Below are 21,722 nucleotides of genomic sequence, written 5' to 3'. Positions count from 1 at the left end.
AATGGAAATGACTGTTCATACGACATGTAAACATATGATATGTCCAAAGTATCTTTTGTTTTGTTTTTCCTTTTTATTTGGATTGTCATAATTTCACATGATTGAAAGGGTATGGGGGAGAAGGTGAAAAAATGGAAGGTCCCGGTTATCCCATGTGCCATTCACAGAAGGGGGCAGGCTTTCTACCCGCGTGGCTCGCAAGTTGTGCCCTGTGGCTCTAATTAAGCCCGTCTGTTTTCAACTCACATACCAAATTGGTGTACAGTAGTAAGTACCAAGTACTACTGAGTCTCAACGTCAATATTTATTTATTTATTTATATTTTAATTCTCCAATCATGTGCCACAAAGTGTACTAAAAATTATGCCTTCCTTTAATATATGTATATTTAAAAAAGTATTTGTTTTTTTTTTAAGTTATTTAATTAGGTTATTCCGAGGAAAAAGAGAAACTATTTAGAACATTAATAACACTGACAAAGTCAATACATATGCAGCACAAATGACGTAAACCTATTGGTCATGCACTCAGAAGCAACATTTAGGTTAAATTTATTCATTAACATGGCACACTGCTCAAACTGAACAGGTAATAATCAGGAGTTGCACGGCCTACGCCCAGACGAGATATTTTGATTTTAAATTAAAATTAAAACAAAATATTTTTAAAATATTATTTTTTAATATTATTATTATTTTAAAATTTTAAAAAATTAAATTATTTATTATATTTTATGTAAAAATTTAAAAAAATTATAATAATAATAAAAAAATTAAAATAAAATAAAACAATTTCTATATCCAATTAAGGACCTATCATAATAGACATGAAAAAACAAACAAACAAAATAGATTATTAGATACCATATTTTAGTGTAATTTTGTTTGGAGATAAATTTTAAAATTTTTATTTTATAAATAAAATATAATCATTTGATAAATGATATAATCTATATACTGACTTAAAAATATAATATCTCTTATATAAACATGATTTGTTGCTTTAATATGCGGAAATTTTAGTTTTACGATTTTATAAACTATATTTAAAATAACCCTAAAGTAAATTTGTTTATTAGAAGTATCTGATTTAAAAAGCGTACCCTTTTTGTAAAATTAACGTAAGCCAAAAAAGTATTAAAAAAAGAAGGAGAGAGAAAAAAAAAAGCCGAAGTTTGGCATTCCCGTAAAAAAGGCCAAACCAAGTGGCATTGATTCAACCTGCCATTACTTATATCCCGAGCCCTCCCTTCCATTACGTTTCATAGAAACAATGAGCTCAACCTCAGAGAAGCACCAGAGTAGTAAAACCTTCCTGAGAAGAACCAGAAGAACCAACTCGAGAAGACGGCTCCATGCACGTTCTTATAGAGATCGGAGAAACTGCTTCAACAATGGTGGGCGGACATGCTCCGAAATCTCAGCCAAGTTGGAGGCCCTCAAGAACCTTATTCCAGTAGGCAGTAATGGCGCCGAGATAATAAAACCAGACCAGCTGTTCCAAGAAACCGCAGAATACATCCTTCTCTTGAGAACCCAGGTCGTGATGTTGCAGAGACTCCTTGAGTTTTATGGGTCTAGTGGGAGGGAGACTGTTGTACTATAGTTTACTTTCATTGTAAAAGAAAAAGAAAAAAAAATAGAGCCTTTTTTTTCCTGTTATTTTTGGATTTTGCATGGTCTGTTTGGATGCGTAGAAAGTGGAGAAAAATAGAGATGGAATGGAAAGTTTGGAACTTTTAATTAGTAGAAACATCTCGGGCTCTATCTTCTCAACTCTCTCCATCCTCCATCCAAGTTTTCTTGGCACCATATATATTTTGTTTTATTTTTTTCTGTTTTTCTGTTGTTTTTGGTTACATTTGGGTAAGTGCTTTAGTAGGTAGTTGGCAGAATGAGAAGATTGGTGAAGAATCACAGCACACTTGCATTCGGATTTGAGAGTTCATAGCAAATTTCTTCCCCTCTCTCTGGGTGGATGAAGCCATTGAAATTTGCTCATGGGTTTGTGTAATAACTAACAATTGAGACTCGAATTTTAGGCAATTTTATCATATCTGTTGCATAGACTGAGATTGAGATGAAACGGAAAGATATTTTCTCCGTGCTGTATATCTCAATCACGAGTTGACACCTCTCTCTTGTTTGGTCGATCTGAAAGAATAAATAAAAATAAAAATAAAAAGAATGCAGGCAAGACATTGGAAAGGCAGACCCATGTCTCTGTGACAGTGAGCATGGGGATGAGGTGGTGACAGTCATTGCCTTGCCTCTGCAAAAAAAGAAGGGTGAGGGGATGGTGGGCATTCTGATAAGAAAGAATAAATATCTCAGTGAAATGGACTGCAGAAGCTGCATGTCCTTTCTCCCCAAGCTGTGGCATGCTGTGATTGTGATGACAGAGGGACGAATTTACTCGGACAGTCAAGACACCCACGTGCAAAAGCCATTTCTTTAGGGGTGTTTGCCCTCTGTACGGATGTACATTTGGTCTAATTGGGAGTTTGATCATCATTACACCTTGAAAACGTTACATTTTGGATTAATACTATAACCGCAATCAGAAAAATATTATAAAATAAAAACACATTGTAATACGATTTTTTAAAATTAATTTCAAAATTGAATTTTCAAAAGTCCCAAAAAACATAAAAAAAAAGTTGTTAATAATTGGCAGACATAATTATCAAATGGGGGGTACTAAGGTTACATTTGGCTACATAAATAATTTTATCTCAATTCATTTTATTATTATAATTTTTTCAAAATTTTATATTAAAGATAATAAATAATTTAATTTTTTAAAATTTTAAAATAATAATATTATTAAAAAATAATATTATAATAATATTTTATTTAATTTTTAACTATTTAAAACTATCTACTCAAACTGGCCTAAGAGTACTTAGGAGATTATTCGTCGAATTTTGTTGCTCCAACAAGTTAAAATCACGCCTTTAGGAGATTATTTATAACGACGATTCCTATCCGTTTCTAAAAAAATTATATTTATTTTGTCGGCAACCTCCATTCGATATATAACTACTTTCATCAAGCCGGGAGCAGAGATTTTATCACGGCGTCCCTGTCGTTGTCGTCGTAAATCTAAGGAATTACACACTCGAGCTTGATCGTTAATGGGGATTTCATCCCAATCAAGTGCTCACATCACCCTTACAGACACAACACAGCTCTAACTTCACCAACACCACTACACCGGCGATGCCATCTCCCGGCGAGTCAACAGCTCCGACGAAGTTCGTCGAGTATCCGCTTCCACATTGTGCGAACCCAGAATCAATTTCAGCCTCTTGCTCTTCAAATCAATGAAACCTCCCCCGAATACCCATTGTAAGTTCGTCTCCCATCTTAACAGGCTTGGGTCAAGAAGTTATGTTTGAATCAAAGAGTGTACTTTCACAAAATATAATGCGAGTATTCATATTACATGTCATGAAGAACTTCACGAAGAGTTTTATTAGTTCTGGATTGAATGAAGAACACGGTCCATAAAGTCCTTCAATATGATATCTCAATGAGGGCATTAACATTGCCGTGAGCTGGGAATGGTATAGCTAGTGCAATGCGTCCTGCTCACCGCCTTTGCACCTTGACTCTGGCCACTCACTTGTCGTCTATCTCTCTTCCATCGACGTTCGTGTTCGTGTTCGTGTTCGCGTTGTTGGGGAGATGTGTGATTTGTATTTCGTTCTCTTGTTCTCTAGGAATCCTCTGTATTCGCTTTTGAACGTAGACTTGGTAAAAATATGCCTCCTTCCAAAATTAAATAAAATACTGATAGAATATAACTTTTTAATATTATTTTTATTTTATAATTTGAGAATTTAGATAAATTGTAATAATTATATAAAATGAGATGAGATGAGATAATTTCTAACTTTACAACCAAACCAGGCTCATCATTGCGCACCCTTAAGGTTTGTCCTCGGAATAATTGACCTTATATAAACTTGTAAGATCTTAATCTCGAAAATTTTCCATTTATACTATGAAAGTCATGTTATATACATGGAAAATAAAGTGTTGACACGATATATGTATTAGAATTAGGAAATTAGCTGCCATGTATATTGTTACGATGCAGCACAACCAGTAAACGAGAAGAAAGTGGATGTCTGATATCTTCTCGGAAAAAGAGTTCTCAAAGGGAAAAAAGGGCTCGTAGCTGTTAGCGCAAGGTGAGTGCATGGAATACCATATTTATCCTTGAAACTTTGGTGCTTCACTTTCAGTCCCCTTGAAGTTCTATTCTACTAACGATAAATGCATAGAGCATGTGTTTTGCATGAAGTCTGATTCTTTCATTACTGAAAAATAGAAACATATCAAACAAATTCGGGATCCAACTAAACATGAGAATGCAAAGTCTATGCCTTTAGCCATTCAATGAATCTGTTGAGATTTTTGTAAGAGAAGCCACCTTCCTTGACACTATTCGTAACTTTTTCTTGGAGATTCAAAGCCCTCAATTTGAAGTTCTCATCACCGAGAAGTTCCTTCACCTTTTTATTGATTTCTCCTTGGGTAATGATCCCACTTTCATCTCGGTCAAACTTCAGTCCAACCTTCCAAACATCACAGATGTAGCTCTCGTTATGAAACTGGTCAGCAAAGTAAGGCCAGCACAAGAAAGGAATTCCATTACATACACTTTCTATGGTTGAGTTCCAACCACAATGGCTCAAGAAGCAAGCAATGGAAGGATGGCTGAGTACTTTCTGTTGAGGTGCCCAGCCAACCATCCGTCCGCGACTGGCTACTCTGTCTAGGAATCCTACTGGGTAGGCATCACTTGTTCCTTCGGTGATATCTGGCCTTACAACCCAAAGGAATGGCCTGTTTGATAGCTCAAGACCTAAAGCCAATTCTCGGAATTGGGTCTGGTCAAAAATCGTAAAGCTTCCAAATGCAACGTATATGACTGAGTGTCGTGGCTGTTGATCAAGCCATTCTAAACAAGTTTTATCTGCCTGCCAGAAGTTTCCAGTTGGATTCTGACCGCGGTTGCTTGCCAAAAGTGGGCCGATTGGTATAATCTCTGGAGTCATTCTGAATGCCGCTGGCTCGAGGTCATAATCGGAGTTGCAGATCAGCCAGTCAGCAACTTTCACAGAGGAGTTGTTTCTAACTATAAGTTCAAAAATAATTTTCTGTGAAGTTAAGTCGCCGATGCAGGCCCAAATAAAGTTTTTTGAGCTCATGGCAGGCATGTCCTGTGCCAACTGAATCATCTGGTTTTCCATTGGAGTTCCTATAAAAACACAAAATAAAACGAAACAAAAAGAAGAATGCAGGAGGAAGATGTCATTATGGTTTTCTATCATTGAACTCCCTGCATTACCAGCATGGTCCTCGGAAGCCAAAGATAATAAAAAATCTTGCATAGGCAAAACAATATCTGATTTCATTAGAGAAAACTGGACAAAGATAATCACTATGTTCGGCATTTACTTAGATTTTGTTTTTCTGTGTGCACACGTGTGTTATACTTCTGCTAATCCAGTTTGTATGTTGCTTCTAACTTTGTCCTGATTTTAAACCACAATGGTTTCCCAGAACAATGCAGTGTTTTATTTAGTAAGATGGCCTAAAGTAGAAACATCTTCATGTTATGTATGTATTCTGATTGGTTCTGGCTCTTCCAAAATAATTCTTGACTACAGCATATACTGCTTGAATCATCTGAAAGCATGCATTTTAGTTTTTATATTCTTAAGTTTGCTATCATGCTTCAGCAGATTCTTACAAATGACACCCTTTTTCTACTTATGTAAGCAGTTTATTAATTTCATAATCATGAATTTTACAATACTTTCGGACGGGTGGGTATTATCATTAAGTAAAACTGTTAAATTTGTTAAGCAGTGATGGCGCTCAATGGTCAAAAGTTAGGGGCAGGATATCTCACCATCATTGTTGATGATTCCACTATCAATTAGCTTTGGGATTCTAAGTATCAAGGCAAGTACTGCACTCGAGGCAGGCCAGAAGGCAGCCCGCTGTATTTTCATCTTCTCTGCCACATCCAGAGCCCACCCCATGCTAAAATCAGCAATGACACAAGTGATATTATCACCTTTCAATCTGTTGATGTCTTCTATGAGTTCCTTCAGCTTCCCAGGCATGACCCGGAGAATGGCTTCAGATAGCTTACCCAGCTCATTTCTATCCTCCGACAGATCCATCCCATCTGGAATTGAAACTAGATGAATTTGATTTTCCAAGTGCTTCTTTTCTGCCAAAGCACTCACAACCCTCTTGTGATTATACTCTGTGTTCACAAACGTGACTTTGAACCCATGTTTGGCTAAGCGTAGTGAGAACTCCATTAGTGGGATTACATGGCCTTGTGCTGGATAAGGTATGGCTAAAATATGTGGTTTTACTTTTCCCATCTTTGTTTTTTATTTTCACTCTTTCTAGATTCAGCTGCAATGTGAATAGAGTTTCTAAAACCAAATTCGTCATATTTATAAGGATTTTGGGAGGTGTGGCTGAGGATCCAAAGCTCGACATATTCTCTTTCATGGCATTGAGTTTTAGTTGATCTCAATGTTGGGGAATCTGCCATCGTTATTTTTTTCTCTTCAGGTCTTTCTTTACTGTCTTAATCTCATGGATGTTAGTGCTCTCTTGTCCAATGGCCACTTGTCTTCATGGATTTCGATTTTTTAATCTCAAAGTTGAGGAATCTGCCATCGCTTCTTCTCTTTAGAGCCTTCTTCATTTTTTGTCTTTTTGTTTCATCTTGATTGCAATTTTTTGTTTCATTTCTCATGGAATTTAGTTCTCTCTTGTTCAATGGCTTAAGTTTTATCACTCTGTTGTTTCTTATATTTGCTTTACCTATAATGTCATTATCTTTTGTTCTTGTAGGAGTCATATTGCCTTTTAGGCTACCAGCTTTAGTTTGTGCTTATAGTGACACAAATTTGGCTTCTATACTGTCAGTCCCTTTGTTGCCAATACATCAAGTCCCTGTTCCTTTAGTAGGCTCAGATGTGCCTGATATTGATTGAGATTAGGTAGCTGAAATCATCAAATACAGCTGAATGTCTGTTTTAACCCACCATTTGGTTTATTCCTATTCTTTGAATTGGATATACCGAAATGTGTACTGATTACCAGACTGATTCGTATACATTAAAATATTAATCAGATGTTGAGATTGATTATTTCCCATTAACTTAAGCATTAAGATCTTGTCTTCGAGCCTTGATTCCACTCTTCACTCCATTTCAGTCAAATCTGCCATGTGTTGGGCAATATTTATGGAGGAATCTGAAACCACATCCCCTAGACCATCAAGTTCTAATATAATGCCCTTAACTTTATGTTAGGGCATATGCAGTTTAAGATGGCAGAATGCACATTCTAACCTATCACTATGCTGAGTATATTACTTAATGACATTAAATTGTGATAGGTATTGGATCTTCTGGTGCACAAAATTTGTTATGTATCTCTCTGGAAGAAAACTGCACACAACTAGTTGATTGAAAGGTATGCACCATAGCAACCACGTGTTATTCAACAACTGGTTCTCACTCAAGTTGTGTGTGCTGTAAGATTACCAATGATCGTTATGTTATGATGGATGTCAACTATGGTCAATGACGTTTTTTGAGGGGGGGTGGGGGGGGGGGGGGGAGAAAAGTTTCTTGGATCTTCGTTTTCACCTGTTTATAATTTATGTCGAAGACTCGAAACAATGTCAATTTGAAATAATGAGAACAGGTCAGATTATTACACTGTATCTTTCAACAAAGTGTAAAATTGGCAAATATTGAAACTTCAATTGAAGTGGCGGAGATCTGCCTTTTCTCTCTGAAAAGCTGTTGGTCAGACCATAATCAAGATCTTAGGAACTTTGCAACAGTGAAAAAACATGTTCACTTGGGAGATTAGTCAATAGGCAAGTCTTCTTTATTGATGTTCTTTTCATTGTTGCTCTCCTTCCTCTTTTGAAGTAATTTATTTCTCATAAAATCTGAAGAAAAAAAGAGAATAAGAGATAGGTGCAAATTAAGTCTAGAAACTGTATGCGGAACTTCTCTAGGCTTTCATCCATTCAATGAAATTCTTTAAATTATTATGACACGCACCGCCTTCTTTGATGCTTGCCATGACTAATTTCTTGAGATCCAAAGCCCTTACTTTTAATGTTTCATCGCTCAGAAGTTGCTCAGCAAAATAAGGCCAGCACAAGAATGGGATCCCATTGCTAACACCTTCAATCGTGGAGTTCCAACCACAGTGACTAAGGAAGCAAGCAACTGAGGGATGGCTCAGAATCTTCTGTTGTGCTACAGAACCCATCATCTGCTCACTAGTGGCTACTCTGTCTTGAAATCCTTTTGGGTAGGCATCACTTGTCCCATCTGTGATATCTGGCCGCACCACCCACAAAAAGGGTCTGTTGCAGAGTTCGAGCCCCAAAGCCAATTCTTGGAACTGGGTTGGGTCAAAGATTGTGAAGCTTCCAAATGCAACATATATCACTAAGTGTGGTGGCTGTTGATCGAGCCAGTTAAGACAAGTTGCATCCTCTGTCCAAAAGTTTCCTACTGAGTCTCATAGCTGGTTGCTTGCCAAAAGTGGACCTATAGGTAGAATATTCTGAACCAAGGTAAATGCGGCAGGCTCAAGATCATAAGTTGAGTTGCAAAGCAGCCACTCGGCCGCTTTCACAGACTTGATATTTCTTACTAAAAGTTCAAAAATATTTTTCTGCATGGGCAAGTTGCCAGGGCAGACCCACAATAATTGTTCTGTGTTCATGGCCGGAATTTCTGGGGAGAGACGAATTGTCTGCTTTTTCAGTGGAGTTCCTGCATGCAGAATTTTCATTGAAGGTTAGGACCATATGACAATGAACATCCATGTATCACTTATGGTCATCCTTATATGAGTTCTATGACCAATTCTGTAAATTAATATCTAGTCCTTGGGCAAATGACATCTCCTCCCCTGTAAATAGGAGTTGGAAGGTGAGTTTCATGGGCTAATCCCATGTGAATGGTTACCTAGACAACAATTTTAGTTAGATATCTTGAAAATATATTAGGAGATACCACATCTTTGTACGGACTACTAAATGTATTTTCCAGGATATGCTAGTTGGTTATGATTATTACAATGATCTATTTGGGTTGATTGTTAGAGTATGTGTATAGCTTTCTGATTACTGAATGTGCTTGTAAAGGCAGTGACACTCAATGTTCATATGCTTGTAAAAGGAAGGCACCTGGGTGTTGAAAGAGAAGGCAGTGGTACTCTGAAGGGCAAAGGATGATTTGGCAGAGAAGAAATATCAAATAGTACTCAATGATGACTTCATTTTTAACATATTGGAGGGCTATATGGTGCAAGTGATGCCTGAGCCTGTCTAGCTTTCACTCGTTTCGTTTGTGGGATTGTGGCTACAAAAAATATCATATGATGATCACATTTTCTCTGATTTTTTCTGTTATGCATCACTTTTTTCTCTTTCATGTTCAGTGTCAAGACACTCCCAATATATCTTTTGTACTCTACTCAAATAAACTGTCCAAGTTGAGGTCTCATCCCAACTTTCCGAGTTCTTGTCTGTATTTTCCTAAAGTATATTGGTTCCAACTGATTCCTGCATTTCTAGCATGTGCATGCTGGATTACGGTTACGTCTAGGAGGGTGAATTCATTATGAAGAAAAATCTGTATGGTCATTGTCTAGTGTATGCTGTAAGAACAACCAAATAGTTAGTAAAAGAGAAACTCACCATCATCAGCAATAACTCCATCTCTGATCAAATTTGGGATGTTAAGTACTAAGACCAATAGTGCGGCTGCTGCAGGACAGAAGGCAGCTCGTCGGATCCCCTTCTTCTCTGCAATTTCTAGGGCCCATCCAATACTCTGATCAGCAAGGACACAAGTGATCTCTTCAACGTTCGATCCATTAATCCGATCAATGAGCTCCTCCAGCTTCCCAGGCATAACATTCAAGACTGCTCCTGATGACTTTCCTGGCTTTTTTCTGTCCTCCAAGGTCTCTATTCCATCCGGAATGGTGACCATATGGATTTGATCCCCTATTTTGTCCTTCACTCCAATTGCATTCATGATTCGCTCATGATTATACTCTGTATTTACAAATGTGATTTTGAAGCCATGATCGACTAAGTGCCGTGATAACTCCAGCAGAGGTATGATATGGCCTTGTGCTGGAAACGGTATAACCAGAACATGTGGATTGCCCATTCTAGCTAGCTCTTTCTGTTGCTTTTCAGTTTCCTGTGGTATATACATTGTTTTGGACACTAGCTCATGTTAGTTTTATGGATTGGTTGGGAGTAAGCGACAGTTTCTCTGTCTTCATGTGCTATGATTTTCTGGGGATGTTGAATTGGAGTATTGCTGATTCATTTGCTATTTTAATTGGCTGCCTTGACTTTATGATGTTCAGTGCTCCCTATTTAAAATTATCATCAATGATGTCTATAATTGTTGTTTTTATGCTTTTCCTGTCAGCTTTGTTGAAATATTGATGTAATGAATATTATATATCCTTTTCAGTGAATGGGATTATCTTTGTGGCTTTATTGCTCTATAAACCACATAAGAAACTAATTTTGGTGAAGAGCCAGGTATGTGTGAAATGGTTGATAAGATACTAAAATATTGCTGAGGCTACACACAAGTGCTCTCATGCAAGTAACTAAAATGTTGAGCATCTTACTATTAAACTCAAGCATGTTCCATGTTACTGTCCCGAGTTTTTTTTTTTTTTTTTTTAATGGAAAAATCTGGTTATAAGCGGATTTGCACACCAATACGCGCATCAATGCTAAGGTGGAAATGTAGACTTTAATGAAACAGTACAGATTTGAAAATGAACATTTGACAAAATAGTCTACGTCAACATTGGTGCATAGATTGGTCTGCAAATTTGCTTGTACGTAGAAGAGCTCTTTTTTTATTGTTATTATTATTTTTATTAACATGCAAAAGTCTAGATGGTTGCCGTCCAGATGAGGTTGGAAAATATTATTAAACCGATCAGATTTTGACAAATTTGCTTAGTTGTTAAATGGATCTTTGGCTTGGGATTTGCCCCCTTCCATTATTGTTATCATCTTTGACTACAGATCTAGTTACAAGTCTGTAAAATAGATATAAGGCATCACATTTTACTTTAATTTGTAAGGTTCCTCTATTTTTAGCAACAATTGCAGCTCAAGTTTCACATCCAACCTTACAATGCTCTGCCCTTGCTATCCGATTTGTTCCACTTCTAAGAGGTCAGATAGCATCGCAAAACCATTTTGGATTGCTCCCAAGAACTACTTCCTGGAAGGAAATATCAACTTGGAACTAAAGCAACAACCAATTGTTAAAGGTTTTTGAGATCCTTAGAGGACTGACCACACTGCAATAGGATTCATCACACTCATCTTAAAGTTGTAAAGATCTTGCTCTTATGTTTTCATCGTGAAGTTGCTAAATCTTCTTGATTTCACAGCGCCGAATGTTACGATTTTCATCATGGTCAAATCCTTCTGCACAACGCAAACATAGCTATTTCCCAAGAAAGGGACAGCGACCCTTTTATATTTGAAGTGAAATGGATAGAGTCCATGTAAAAATAGAGGATCTTATTCTCCAAGGAAGTGGTCGGCGAGGTAATGCCAGCACAAGAAAGGTATCCCATTCAGTTGGATACAGGCAATTTCGCTATGAGAAATGCTTCAAACAGGTCGGGTGTGTTTTGCCTTTTTACACCGGTCAATAGAATTTCAACACATATAGGACTTATGTGTATTATGATGTGTGCGAGTTTAGTGAATTTTTTCTTTCTCCCTTCGTCCCATCTCCTCCATTTTTTTCATTTCATATTCTCTGTCTGTTCCCTCATCTCCTCTCCTCTCCACAGCCCATCTCTCCTCTCCTCCTTCTCCTCTTCACTTTCACCTCTTTCTCCTATTCCCTTTTTCCTTTCTCCCTTCGTCTCACCTTCATCGAGAGATTCTGTTGAGAGTGATTTGGAACAAACTCATCTCCCTCCCTCAACTCGTTCTGGAACCTAGTCGATTTTAGCAAGTATCTGTAAGTTTTTTATTTATTTATTCTGCATATTAAGCTAGGTTGTGGTTGTTATTTTGAGTTGCTCTGAAATCTGTCCCCATGAAGTTGAAGTAGGATAGTAACTCTGATGCTTGAAATGGGAGCAAATGAAGAGTGATTTGCAAATAAGAAGTGGAAAGGTAACTAGCCACCAGCAAAGAGATATATATGAAGAGATGGGCGCACATCATTTCACTAAAAAATGAAGAAATCGGCTGTGGGGGGAGGAAGCTGTTGGAGGAGGGGGAGAGAGAGAGAGAGGGTTGGAACTTATCCTTTCGAAAAAAATAAAATAAAATGATTCCCTGCATGCCAGCCTATTATTTAGTTTGCTACAACTTATATGTGTCAGTTACTCATTTGCAGGTGTAAAAATGAATTTCTCACCCGTCCGGTTGGTAGCCCCTCTCTTTGGCTATAATGATGATATTTGGATGCACACTCCAAAGAAAATGTCTATTACTGAGCTTGGATGCTTGAGTCAAAGAATTTTTTTTTTTTTTTTTTTTAGTTTTTGAAGAACTGTAAAGAACACACCCACAAAATGCAGTGCATACACTTTTTGTTGGATAGAAAATTATAATGCTAGTTTATCAACCACTCATAGGATGGGAATACAAAACTCGAGTTTTCAAACAATTATTGGGATTCTTAGAACCGAAACCTAGTTTCAACTAGTAAAAAAAATGAAACACTCATCGTGTTAACGCCCAAAAACAGTGCAGCCTGGAAGGGAAGAAAAATTCATTCACGGGACACGTTGAGGTAGGCTGGGACTTGATCGATGTTGTTTGGAGCCATCGGCAGTAGTCCGGTGTGGCTGTATGGTGTCGATGTGTACATTCATTGCGGTGAGCAGTATTTAAATGTAAAGAAAATAAGAAGAGATGAACACATAGGATTATGTAGTTTGGCACTAGGCCTACATCCGAGGGGGGTTTGGGGAGGGAAGATTCTACTATAATATGCTTGTTTACAATCTCTCGTAGCCTCTCATTTTTCACTATACAATAGAAGCTGAAGTTCTACTTGATGGAGAAGATGTTCTCTCTATAGCTCTCCTTTTAGAGGTTGAAGAAAAAGTCAAAGAAGAAGCCAAAAGTCTCCAAACCGTAGGCTTTTTGTCCCTTTTATTTGACCCTCTGCTTGTGTGCGCCTCGGTAGTGGTGAGGGATGTCTGATTGGCATGTTTGACCCTTTCTCCCTTTCCTATTTTCTCCTGACACCTCCCTGCCTTTTCACACCCTCACTCCGTTGTCCCCGTAGTGGCGCTCCCGCTGCTGTTGGCGCTGGCGGGCCTAATGGTGGCCATCGGCAGTTTTGCGAGCTCACGACAGGCTGCCATAAGCTCCTCGGGAGGTAGGCAATGTGAACTCATTGGGCATGTTGCGGACGGTCCCTGGCGGCGGAGGCCATCCGATCGGTGATAGAGGTCGCCAGGGGCTCACCCAGTGGCCGGTGGCGGGCCGTCGCAAGATTCTTGCTACGTTGCCTGGCGCACCTGCACTATGCATGGCACCATGCATGCCATGCACAGTTGGGACGTGACGCTCATGCAGGCATGTCTGCCCGTTGTGCATGTGTATGCATCCAATGTATTCCAAATGTACTGTGTACTTAAAGTACACGAAGTAATGGCATTTACAGCCTAAGTGGCTGGGAAGTTTGGTTTCCAGCTTAAACATTGTGTGCATTGTAAAGCACTTAAGTGCAATGCACTTAATCGCCTGGGTGAGGAAAGGTTCACTCGCTCCTTTTCTGTAGTAGTGCTTTTCATAAAATAATAGTGGAAAGTTTGAAGATACTTATTTGGAAGAGTTTCATTGCTCATTTGGAGATTATTTAGCACGCCGAGAAATCATTCTTCTCCTGCTTCCGGTGCAAAAAATAATATTGATCCCACAGACGAAGCTACTGTTAATGCCCAAAAACGGCGCAACCCAGAAGGGAAGAAAGATCCATTCCCGGGACGCGCTGAGGTAGGTTGGGCCTCGATCAGTGTTGTTTGGAGCCCCCGATAGTGGTCTGGTGCGGTTGTATAGTGTCGGTACGTACATCCATAGCGGTGAACATTATTTAAATGCAGAGAAAATAAGAAGAGATGAACACATAGATTTACGTGGTTCGATACTAGGCCTACATCCATGAGGGTTTGGGGAGGGGAGATTCCACTAAAATATGCTTGTTTACAGTCTCTCGTAGCCTCTTATTTCTCACTGTACAATGGGAGTTGAAGATCTACTTGCTGGAGAAGATATTCTCTCTGGAATTCTCCCTCTAGAGGTTGAAGAAGAAGAAGCCAAAAGCCCCCAAACGGTAGGCTCCCTGTTCTTTTTATCTGACCCTCTATTTGCGTGCACCTCGATAGTGATGATGAATGTTTGCTTGGTGTGTCTGACTCTATCTCATTCTCTTACTTTCGCCTAACACCTCCTTGCCTCTTGACACCCTCACCCTTTTGTCCCCTTTTCCTTTCTCTTCTTTTGTTTTCTAGTGATAGCCCTTTGATTGCTGAGCCTTGAAAACTATTTTAGACCTGGTGTGTTTTACTCCCTTATACCTCGAACACCAAATTACCATTGATTCACAATTCACAATCTTCTACATGCTGTGTTGTCTGATTCAACCCCACCCCAGAAGATTTGATTTGATTATCTCGTAACAGACGCACGTGCATGCTTACAAAACTAGAAGGCTAGTGGATTTGTAACACTACTTTATGTACTTGGGCATGTAGTTTTTGCTTTGCTCTCATTGCCCAAAGCTAATAATTTGGGGATACCAAACAATTAAAGAACTTTTGAGGGTTTTTTGAATGCTCTTTAGTATGCAGACCATTACCAAGACTGGTGCCAGAATTTGCTTAAAAGAAATCGGTACCCCCAATTTTTAATTAACTATCCTAAGAACCCGTGATAGGAGTAGGTGGTGTATAAGATTTCATATTACTTAAGAAAGAGAAGTTCTTGCTCTTTAGAATATTTATAATGGAGCTTCAATTGTATAATTAATTAGTCTTTTTGGAGTATAAGTCATGTGACTTGGGTCTTCCATTTAGGCGTTACAAATGGTATTCGAGCCTATCTCAACTAGAAATGTGAGATTTGAGCCGTGCCACCTTTGATGGACTGGCCCGACAAGGACATTGAAAATTTAAAGGGTGAGATTGTGATATCTCATATAATAAGGATATTGTTTGGGAATGAGAAGTTTTTGCTCTTTATAATGTTTCAATGGGGCTCTAATTATATCATTGATTAATCCTTTTAGAATATAAATGTGGCTTGAGCCTTCCAGTGAGGCATTACAATAATCATTTCTATTCATATTCTTCCCTATGATAGTACTTTATAATATTCTAGGTAGAAAATATATATGGAATATAAAATCCCTAGTAAATTCGGGCTAAGCGACATAATTATTTTGTGTATTTATTAAATCATTTTTATAAAATTTCCATCTAATAATTTCAAACTAGAATGGTGTCTTAATAATTGATAATTGTTCAGTTTGGGAAAATTTGAATTAAAAAAATTTGGGGGAAAATGTGGAAAATTAATTTTTAAATGCTTTGGTGGAATTTCTAATAAATAATTGTGTTTTATTAATAAAACCTATCAATAAAATAACTATTCAATCATTTCAAAAACAAACTAATCAATGATGGGACCACCACTTTTTCAAAATTCCATTAAATAGTTAAAAGTATCTCAACTTTATACATCCAAGCACATCTAAATGAACCGACACTCTTACATAAAACTCACTTAAGGGGTTGTTTGAAAATAACTTTAATATCATCTCATATGATACAGTTACACCTCATTTATTACTATTTTACTATTCAACTATTTTTTCTTGTTTTACTCTTTGAATTTGGATTAAAAATCTCATAACATGACCTTTTTACATAATCTAAAAGAAAATAAATTCAATCAATTAACGTAATCATGTAATTTAATTAAAAATAAATTTTAATTTTATAAAAATTGACTTTCTTTTGCTCTTTGAGTCAATTTTTATAAAATTGAATTTATTTTAATTAAATTATATAATTACATTGGTTAATTGAATTTATTTCCTTCTAAATTATGCAAGAAGGTCATGTTCTGAAATTTTTAATCTAGATTCAATATTAAAAAGAAAAAAATAAAGTAGTAAAACCAGTAATAAAAGAGGTATAAGGGTATCATTATCATTTCATTTCCAAATATCACTCAAATACAAACACTCTAATCATTACAACTTTTCCAAACTAATCATTACAAATTTTCTAAACTTCCAAACAAAAGACAAAAAATAGTTCAACTTCTTCAAATCTAAAAAAAATATATATATGAAAAAAAATATTATAGTGATGTTTTAATTTTATAATATTTTTATTCAACTTTTTCTATCTCATTTCTCAAAATCCAATAAATACTTAACTCAAACTATCTCACCATAATTCACAAACTACCTTACTATTATTTACAAAATTCTCATCTTATCTTATCTCTCTCCCCAAGTATCTCCTAACTCACTATTATTCATAGATATTTTGAGATACTCTTAGCATCCAAATGGGTCCTTAGACCTTGTGTATAAAAGACCAATAATTGTTGAATTTTGCCACATTAGTGGAGTATGTCATGAGTACGCAAAAATGTCTGTATGCAACAGAATTGATAAAAGACCCATATAATTCAAATTTCCCACGGAAATCAAGTAGAACCAAAATCTACAGCTAAAAGAGTTAAAAGAGTTGTAAATATGAGAAATCAATAGTTAAGAGACCATCTAAAACCCAAATTTCTAAATATGAAAATATGACTTGTTGTATTGTCATAAAGCTGATGATTCGGATACACATATATATGATATATCTAAAACAGAGGCAAATAAAACCCTTTGAAAACTCGTCAGTTACATGTGGTTCATCATTGAATACGGTTCCTAAAAGACTCCAATTTATATAATAATACCATTTCCCGTAAAAACAAGCTGGAGGATGGGATACTGGATTTTAAGGTCGTCTTGGATATGTAACGTGTTTTATCTCATTTAATTTTATGTTATTATTATAATTTTTTAAAATTTTTACATAAAATATAATAATAATTTAATTTTTTTATATCTTAAAATAATAATAATATTAAAAAATAATATTGTAACAATATTTTATTTAATTTTTAATTTTTAATTTTTATCTTAATTTACTATCTAAATGATACTTATGTTAATATATAAAATAAATAATAAAATCTATATATTCTCATTAGTTTAAACTTTTGAGATAAGTGGTGATTAGTATATATGTTATAAATAAAGAATAAAAAAACACTGAAATGTCTAATGTTAAGATCTTAGGAATTTGCAACCGTGAAAAAACATGTTTGCTCGGGACGTACGCTTTTTATGTGCGTTTTTTTATCCGCGTTTTTATGTACCTTTTTTTTTACCTGTGCGTTTTTCTGAGCCTTTTTTCTGCGTTTTTTTCTGTACGTTTTTCTAAGTGCGTTTTTTCCGTGCGTTTTTTATGCGTTTTTTGTACGTTTTTTTCCTGTACGTTTTTTCACTCGTTTTTCTGTACTTTTTTAATGCGTTTTTCTACTGTGCGTTTTTCTTGAGCGTTTTTTATCTGCGTTTTTTTACGTGCGTTTTTTTCCAAGTTTTTTATGCGTTTTTATATACGTTTTTTTTCCCTATGCGTTTTTTTATGCTTTTTTCTGTAATTTTTTTTACCTGTGCCTTTTTTTTTGTACGTTTTTGTAAGTGCGTTTTTTCTGTGTATTTTTTATGCATTTTTTCTGTACGTTTTTTACCTGTACGTTTTTTTGTACGTTTTTTCATGCTGTCTTTGTACGTTTTTGTAAGTGCATTTTCTATGTACGTTTACTGTGCGTTTTTTTCATGCTTTTTCCTGTATTTTTTTCCTGTACGTTTTTTCTGTGCCTTTTTTTATCGTGCATTTTTTATCTGCATTTCCTTACGTACGTTTTTTATGTGCGTTTTTTCCTCCACATTTTTTATGCGTTTCTTTGTACGTTTTTTACCTGTGCGTGTTTTTATACGTTTTTTATGTAAGTTTTTTTTCCTCTGCGCTTTTTCTGTACGTTTTTATAAATGCGTTTTTTCTGTACGTTTTTTACCTGTACTTTTTTCTTATGCATTTTTTTGCTCTGCGTTTCTTTACGTACGTATTTTATGTGCTTTTTTTTTTTTTCTGCTATTTTTTCTGTACTCTTTTTTATGCGTTTTTTTACTGTATATTTTTCCTGTACGTTCTTTTACTGTTTATTTTTTTTTGCTTTTGCTTTACTGTGTTTTTTTATCGCTTTTTTAACTGAAAATTTTTCCGTGCCTTTTTTACTATGCATTTTTTGCTCCGCATTTTTTTATTGTACTTTTTTGCTGAGTCTTTTTTTATCTACTTTCTAAAAAAAGAGAATGTTCTATGATAGAAAAATAATATTAAAATATATAAAATATGTGATATAAGATAATGAGTAGCATCTATTATTAGTTCAAGAATAATTTTATTCATCATTTCTATACATACCATACTATATCTATTTTAATTTTTTTTTATTTTTTTATAATAAATATGTAGTGTATTGATGATTAATTTAATAAAAATAAAATAAAACGAAAACTAATATTAAAATATATAAAATATATGATATGAAATGATAAGGAGCATCCTCATAATTGAATGAGCAAGCCTTTTTTATTGGTATTCTTTTCATTGTTGTTCTTATTTTCTCTTTTAAAGTAATTTATTTGACATAAAATCTCAAGAAAAAAAAAAAAGATAAAAGGGAGAGAAAAAGCTAGGTGCAAATCAAGTCGGGAAACTGTACGAGGAACTTCTCTAGGCTTTCATCCATTCAGTGAAATTCTTTAAACTATTATGAGACGCACTGCCGCCTTTGATGCTTGTCGTGACTACTTTCTTGAGATCCAAAGCTCTTACTCGTAGAACTCATTCAATTATACAGTTTAGATGAAATTAAATAAAATATTTTATTAATAATTAAATAAAATATTTTATTAAAATATTTTTAATATAATTTTTATTTATAAATTTAAAAAAATTGAATTGTTTATTATATTTTATTTACAAGTTAAAAGAATTATAATGATGAGATATAATAAAATATTTTGTGTATCCAAACCGAATCTCAAGGTGTCATCGCCCAGAAATTGCTCCACCTTCGTTTTGATTTCTCGTCTTATTATACCACTTTCATCTCGATCTAAACCCAATCTAACCTTCCAAACATCACAAATATAACTCTTGTTAAGAAACTTGTCAACAAAATAAGGTCAGCACAAGAATGGAATCCCATTGCTAACACCTTCAATCCTGGAGTTCCAACCACAATGTCTAGAAGCAAGCAACGGAGGGATGGTTCAGAATCTTCTGTTGCGCTACAAAATCCACCATCTGCCCCCGAGTGGCTATTCTGTCTTGAAATCCTTTTGGGTAGGCATCACCTATCCCATCTGTAATATCTGGCCGCATGACCCACAAGAATTGTCTGTTGTAGAGTTCGAGCACCAAAGCCAATTCTTGGAACTGGGTTGGGTAAAAAATTATGGAGCTTCCAAATGCAACATATATCACTAAGCATGGTGGCTGTTGATCCAGCCATTTAAGAGAAGTTGCATCCTGTGTCCAAAAGTTTCCTACTGAGTCTCGTAGCTGGTTGCTTGCCAAAATTGGACCTATAGGTAAAATATTTTGAGCCAAGGTAAATGCGACAAGCTCAAGGTCATAAGTTGAGTTGCAAAGCAGCCATTCATCCACTTTTAGAGACTTGATATTTCTTACTGAAAGTTCAAAAATAGTTTTCTGCAGAGTCAAATCATCAGGGTAGGTCCAGAATAATTTTTTTGTGCTCATGGCCAGCATTTCTGGTGAGAGATGAATTATCTGCTTTTTCAGTGAAGTTCCTGCACGCAGAATTTAGAATTTCCATTGAAGGTTAAGACTATATGACAATGAACATCCATGCGTCACTTATGGTCATCCTTATATGAGTTCTATCACCAATTCTGTAAATTAATATCTAGTCCTTGGGCAAATGACATCTCCTTCCCTGCAAATAGGAGTTGGAAGGTGAGTTTCATGGGCTAATCCCGTGTGAATATTTACCTAAAAAATAGTTTTAATAGAAAAATAGTTAGCTATCTTGAAATTATAGCAGGAGATACTACATCTTTGTACAGACTACTAAATGTATTTTTCCAGGATATACTAATTGGTTATGATTATTATAATGAGCTATTTGGGTTGATTGTTAGAGTATGTGTATAGCTTTATGATTACTCAAGATGCTTGTAAAGGCCGTGACTCTCAATATTCAATATTTGAAGATCTGGGACAAGTCACTCCAAGCCCCCCTCCTCTTGGCATCTTCCTTCGTCTTCTCCTTTAGCTCTTTCTGACGGCGACTAAGTTATCAATTTTCTTGCTACCCTCCTCCAGGGCAAGCCGGACCTTCCTCAACTCTTGCTCTAGTTGTTCCCTCTCGCCATGGGCATACTGTAGAGCAGATCGGGTCATCGCGCGAAGGGCCTGGTTTTCCTGCTCAATGGCTTTTTGGACGTCCACGATGAAGGCCGCCAGATAGAGGAACTCTGACAACAAGAGAAGCCAACAAGGAACGATCAATAAAAGAACCTAGAAAAAAACAAACAAAAGGAACAAGATTGGAAAAGAAGTTACAAGGCAATAAAAATCTCGTGGAAGAAGCTAGATAAACATTTGATGACCTGGCTGATGGCTTCTGAGCCACACCCCTCGTTTCCACACAGGCCAAAGGGGGATGACCTCCACTAAAGTCTCCCCATCGGGTGCTTGTACGGTCGCCTCAGTTCGACGAGCTCCATCAGCGACCTCCCTGGTCGTGAGGATTGAAGGCTTACCTTCGACACCTTCTACGAGAGTCGGGACTGGCTCTTCAACAATTGTTCCCGCCTGGATGTGCAGATCTTCACACAGACCTGTCGAACCCTCGCTGACTACAACATCCAAAAAGAGCCCACCTTTCACTTGGTGCTCTACCTCTGCGGCGCAGTTATTGGAGGCGGCAGCGACCACCCTCTTAATAATGAGGTCCAAGCCTCTGAGTGGCTTGGGCTCCTCTCCACCAGCCACGAAAGTTGGATTGTCCCGTCCAGCGGCTGCAAACGAAGGCGCTGCGGAAGGCATTGCTGCGACCTCAAAGTCGGGGGCCCTTGAGCGAACCTCAACCTCATCCTCAAAAGAGTGGCAGCTGGCAGCAGAACGAGCAGTATAAGTGGAGGAGACTGTCCTATCTACGCTCGGGGGTTGCTGCCCCTCGTTAGCCCGCTAAGGCATCCTGACTGCAAGGTCACCATCTTCCGGGGGCACGCCATGGGCACCGGGTGGTGTGAGGGACACAATAGGGACCTCGGTCGGGGTGTCTCTCACCAACGGTTCCAAAGAAGATGATTCCACTAGCACCTCCACATCAACAGCACGACGGGACATTTCCACCTGCACTGACAAGACGATGGGATGATAGGCTTCAGGCATAGCCAACGCTAGCCCTTCAAGAATCGAGACTCCGGAAAGGGGTATGTTGTC

The 21,722-nt window shown here is 36.8% G+C and overlaps 3 protein-coding genes, 1 long non-coding RNA gene and 2 pseudogenes across 4 annotated transcripts in view; 3 read left to right on the top strand and 3 right to left on the bottom strand.

Annotated features, from left to right (window-relative positions):
- Nucleotides 1–1,272: 1,272 nt before the first annotated feature.
- Nucleotides 1,273–1,605, top strand: LOC121249205. Its single transcript, XM_041147928.1, has one exon. The coding sequence runs from the start codon at nucleotides 1,273–1,275 to the stop codon at nucleotides 1,603–1,605; it is 333 nt and encodes a 110-aa protein (XP_041003862.1).
- Nucleotides 1,606–4,387: 2,782 nt separating this feature from the next.
- Nucleotides 4,388–6,415, bottom strand: LOC121248390 (UDP-glycosyltransferase 83A1-like). The gene is made up of 2 exons (XM_041146854.1): nucleotides 5,929–6,415; nucleotides 4,388–5,271 (listed from the first exon to the last, which is right to left on the bottom strand). The coding sequence occupies exons 1-2, from the start codon at nucleotides 6,413–6,415 to the stop codon at nucleotides 4,388–4,390; spliced, it is 1,371 nt and encodes a 456-aa protein (XP_041002788.1).
- Nucleotides 4,958–9,382, top strand: LOC121248404. The gene is made up of 3 exons (XR_005937448.1): nucleotides 4,958–6,381; nucleotides 7,447–7,523; nucleotides 9,226–9,382. It is a non-coding gene; the product is annotated as an uncharacterized LOC121248404 (long non-coding RNA).
- Nucleotides 8,044–10,279, bottom strand: LOC121248391 (annotated as a pseudogene).
- An 8,698-nt stretch (nucleotides 10,280–18,977) lies between these two features.
- On the bottom strand, nucleotides 18,978–20,139 carry LOC121249204 (annotated as a pseudogene).
- Nucleotides 20,140–20,443: 304 nt separating this feature from the next.
- LOC121248272 overlaps nucleotides 20,444–21,722 on the top strand; it is a 28,116-nt gene continuing 26,837 nt past the window's right edge. The window contains exon 1 of the mRNA XM_041146678.1: nucleotides 20,444–20,449. Coding sequence (XP_041002612.1) covers nucleotides 20,444–20,449 — 6 coding nt within the window. The remainder of the gene's footprint in view (nucleotides 20,450–21,722) is intronic.

Source organism: Juglans microcarpa x Juglans regia, chromosome 2D, assembly GCF_004785595.1.
Source record: "Juglans microcarpa x Juglans regia isolate MS1-56 chromosome 2D, Jm3101_v1.0, whole genome shotgun sequence".
NCBI lineage: Eukaryota > Viridiplantae > Streptophyta > Magnoliopsida > Fagales > Juglandaceae > Juglans > Juglans microcarpa x Juglans regia.
The sequence above is the reverse complement of the archived record's forward strand: the minus strand, read 5'-3'. Positions and strand labels throughout refer to the sequence as shown.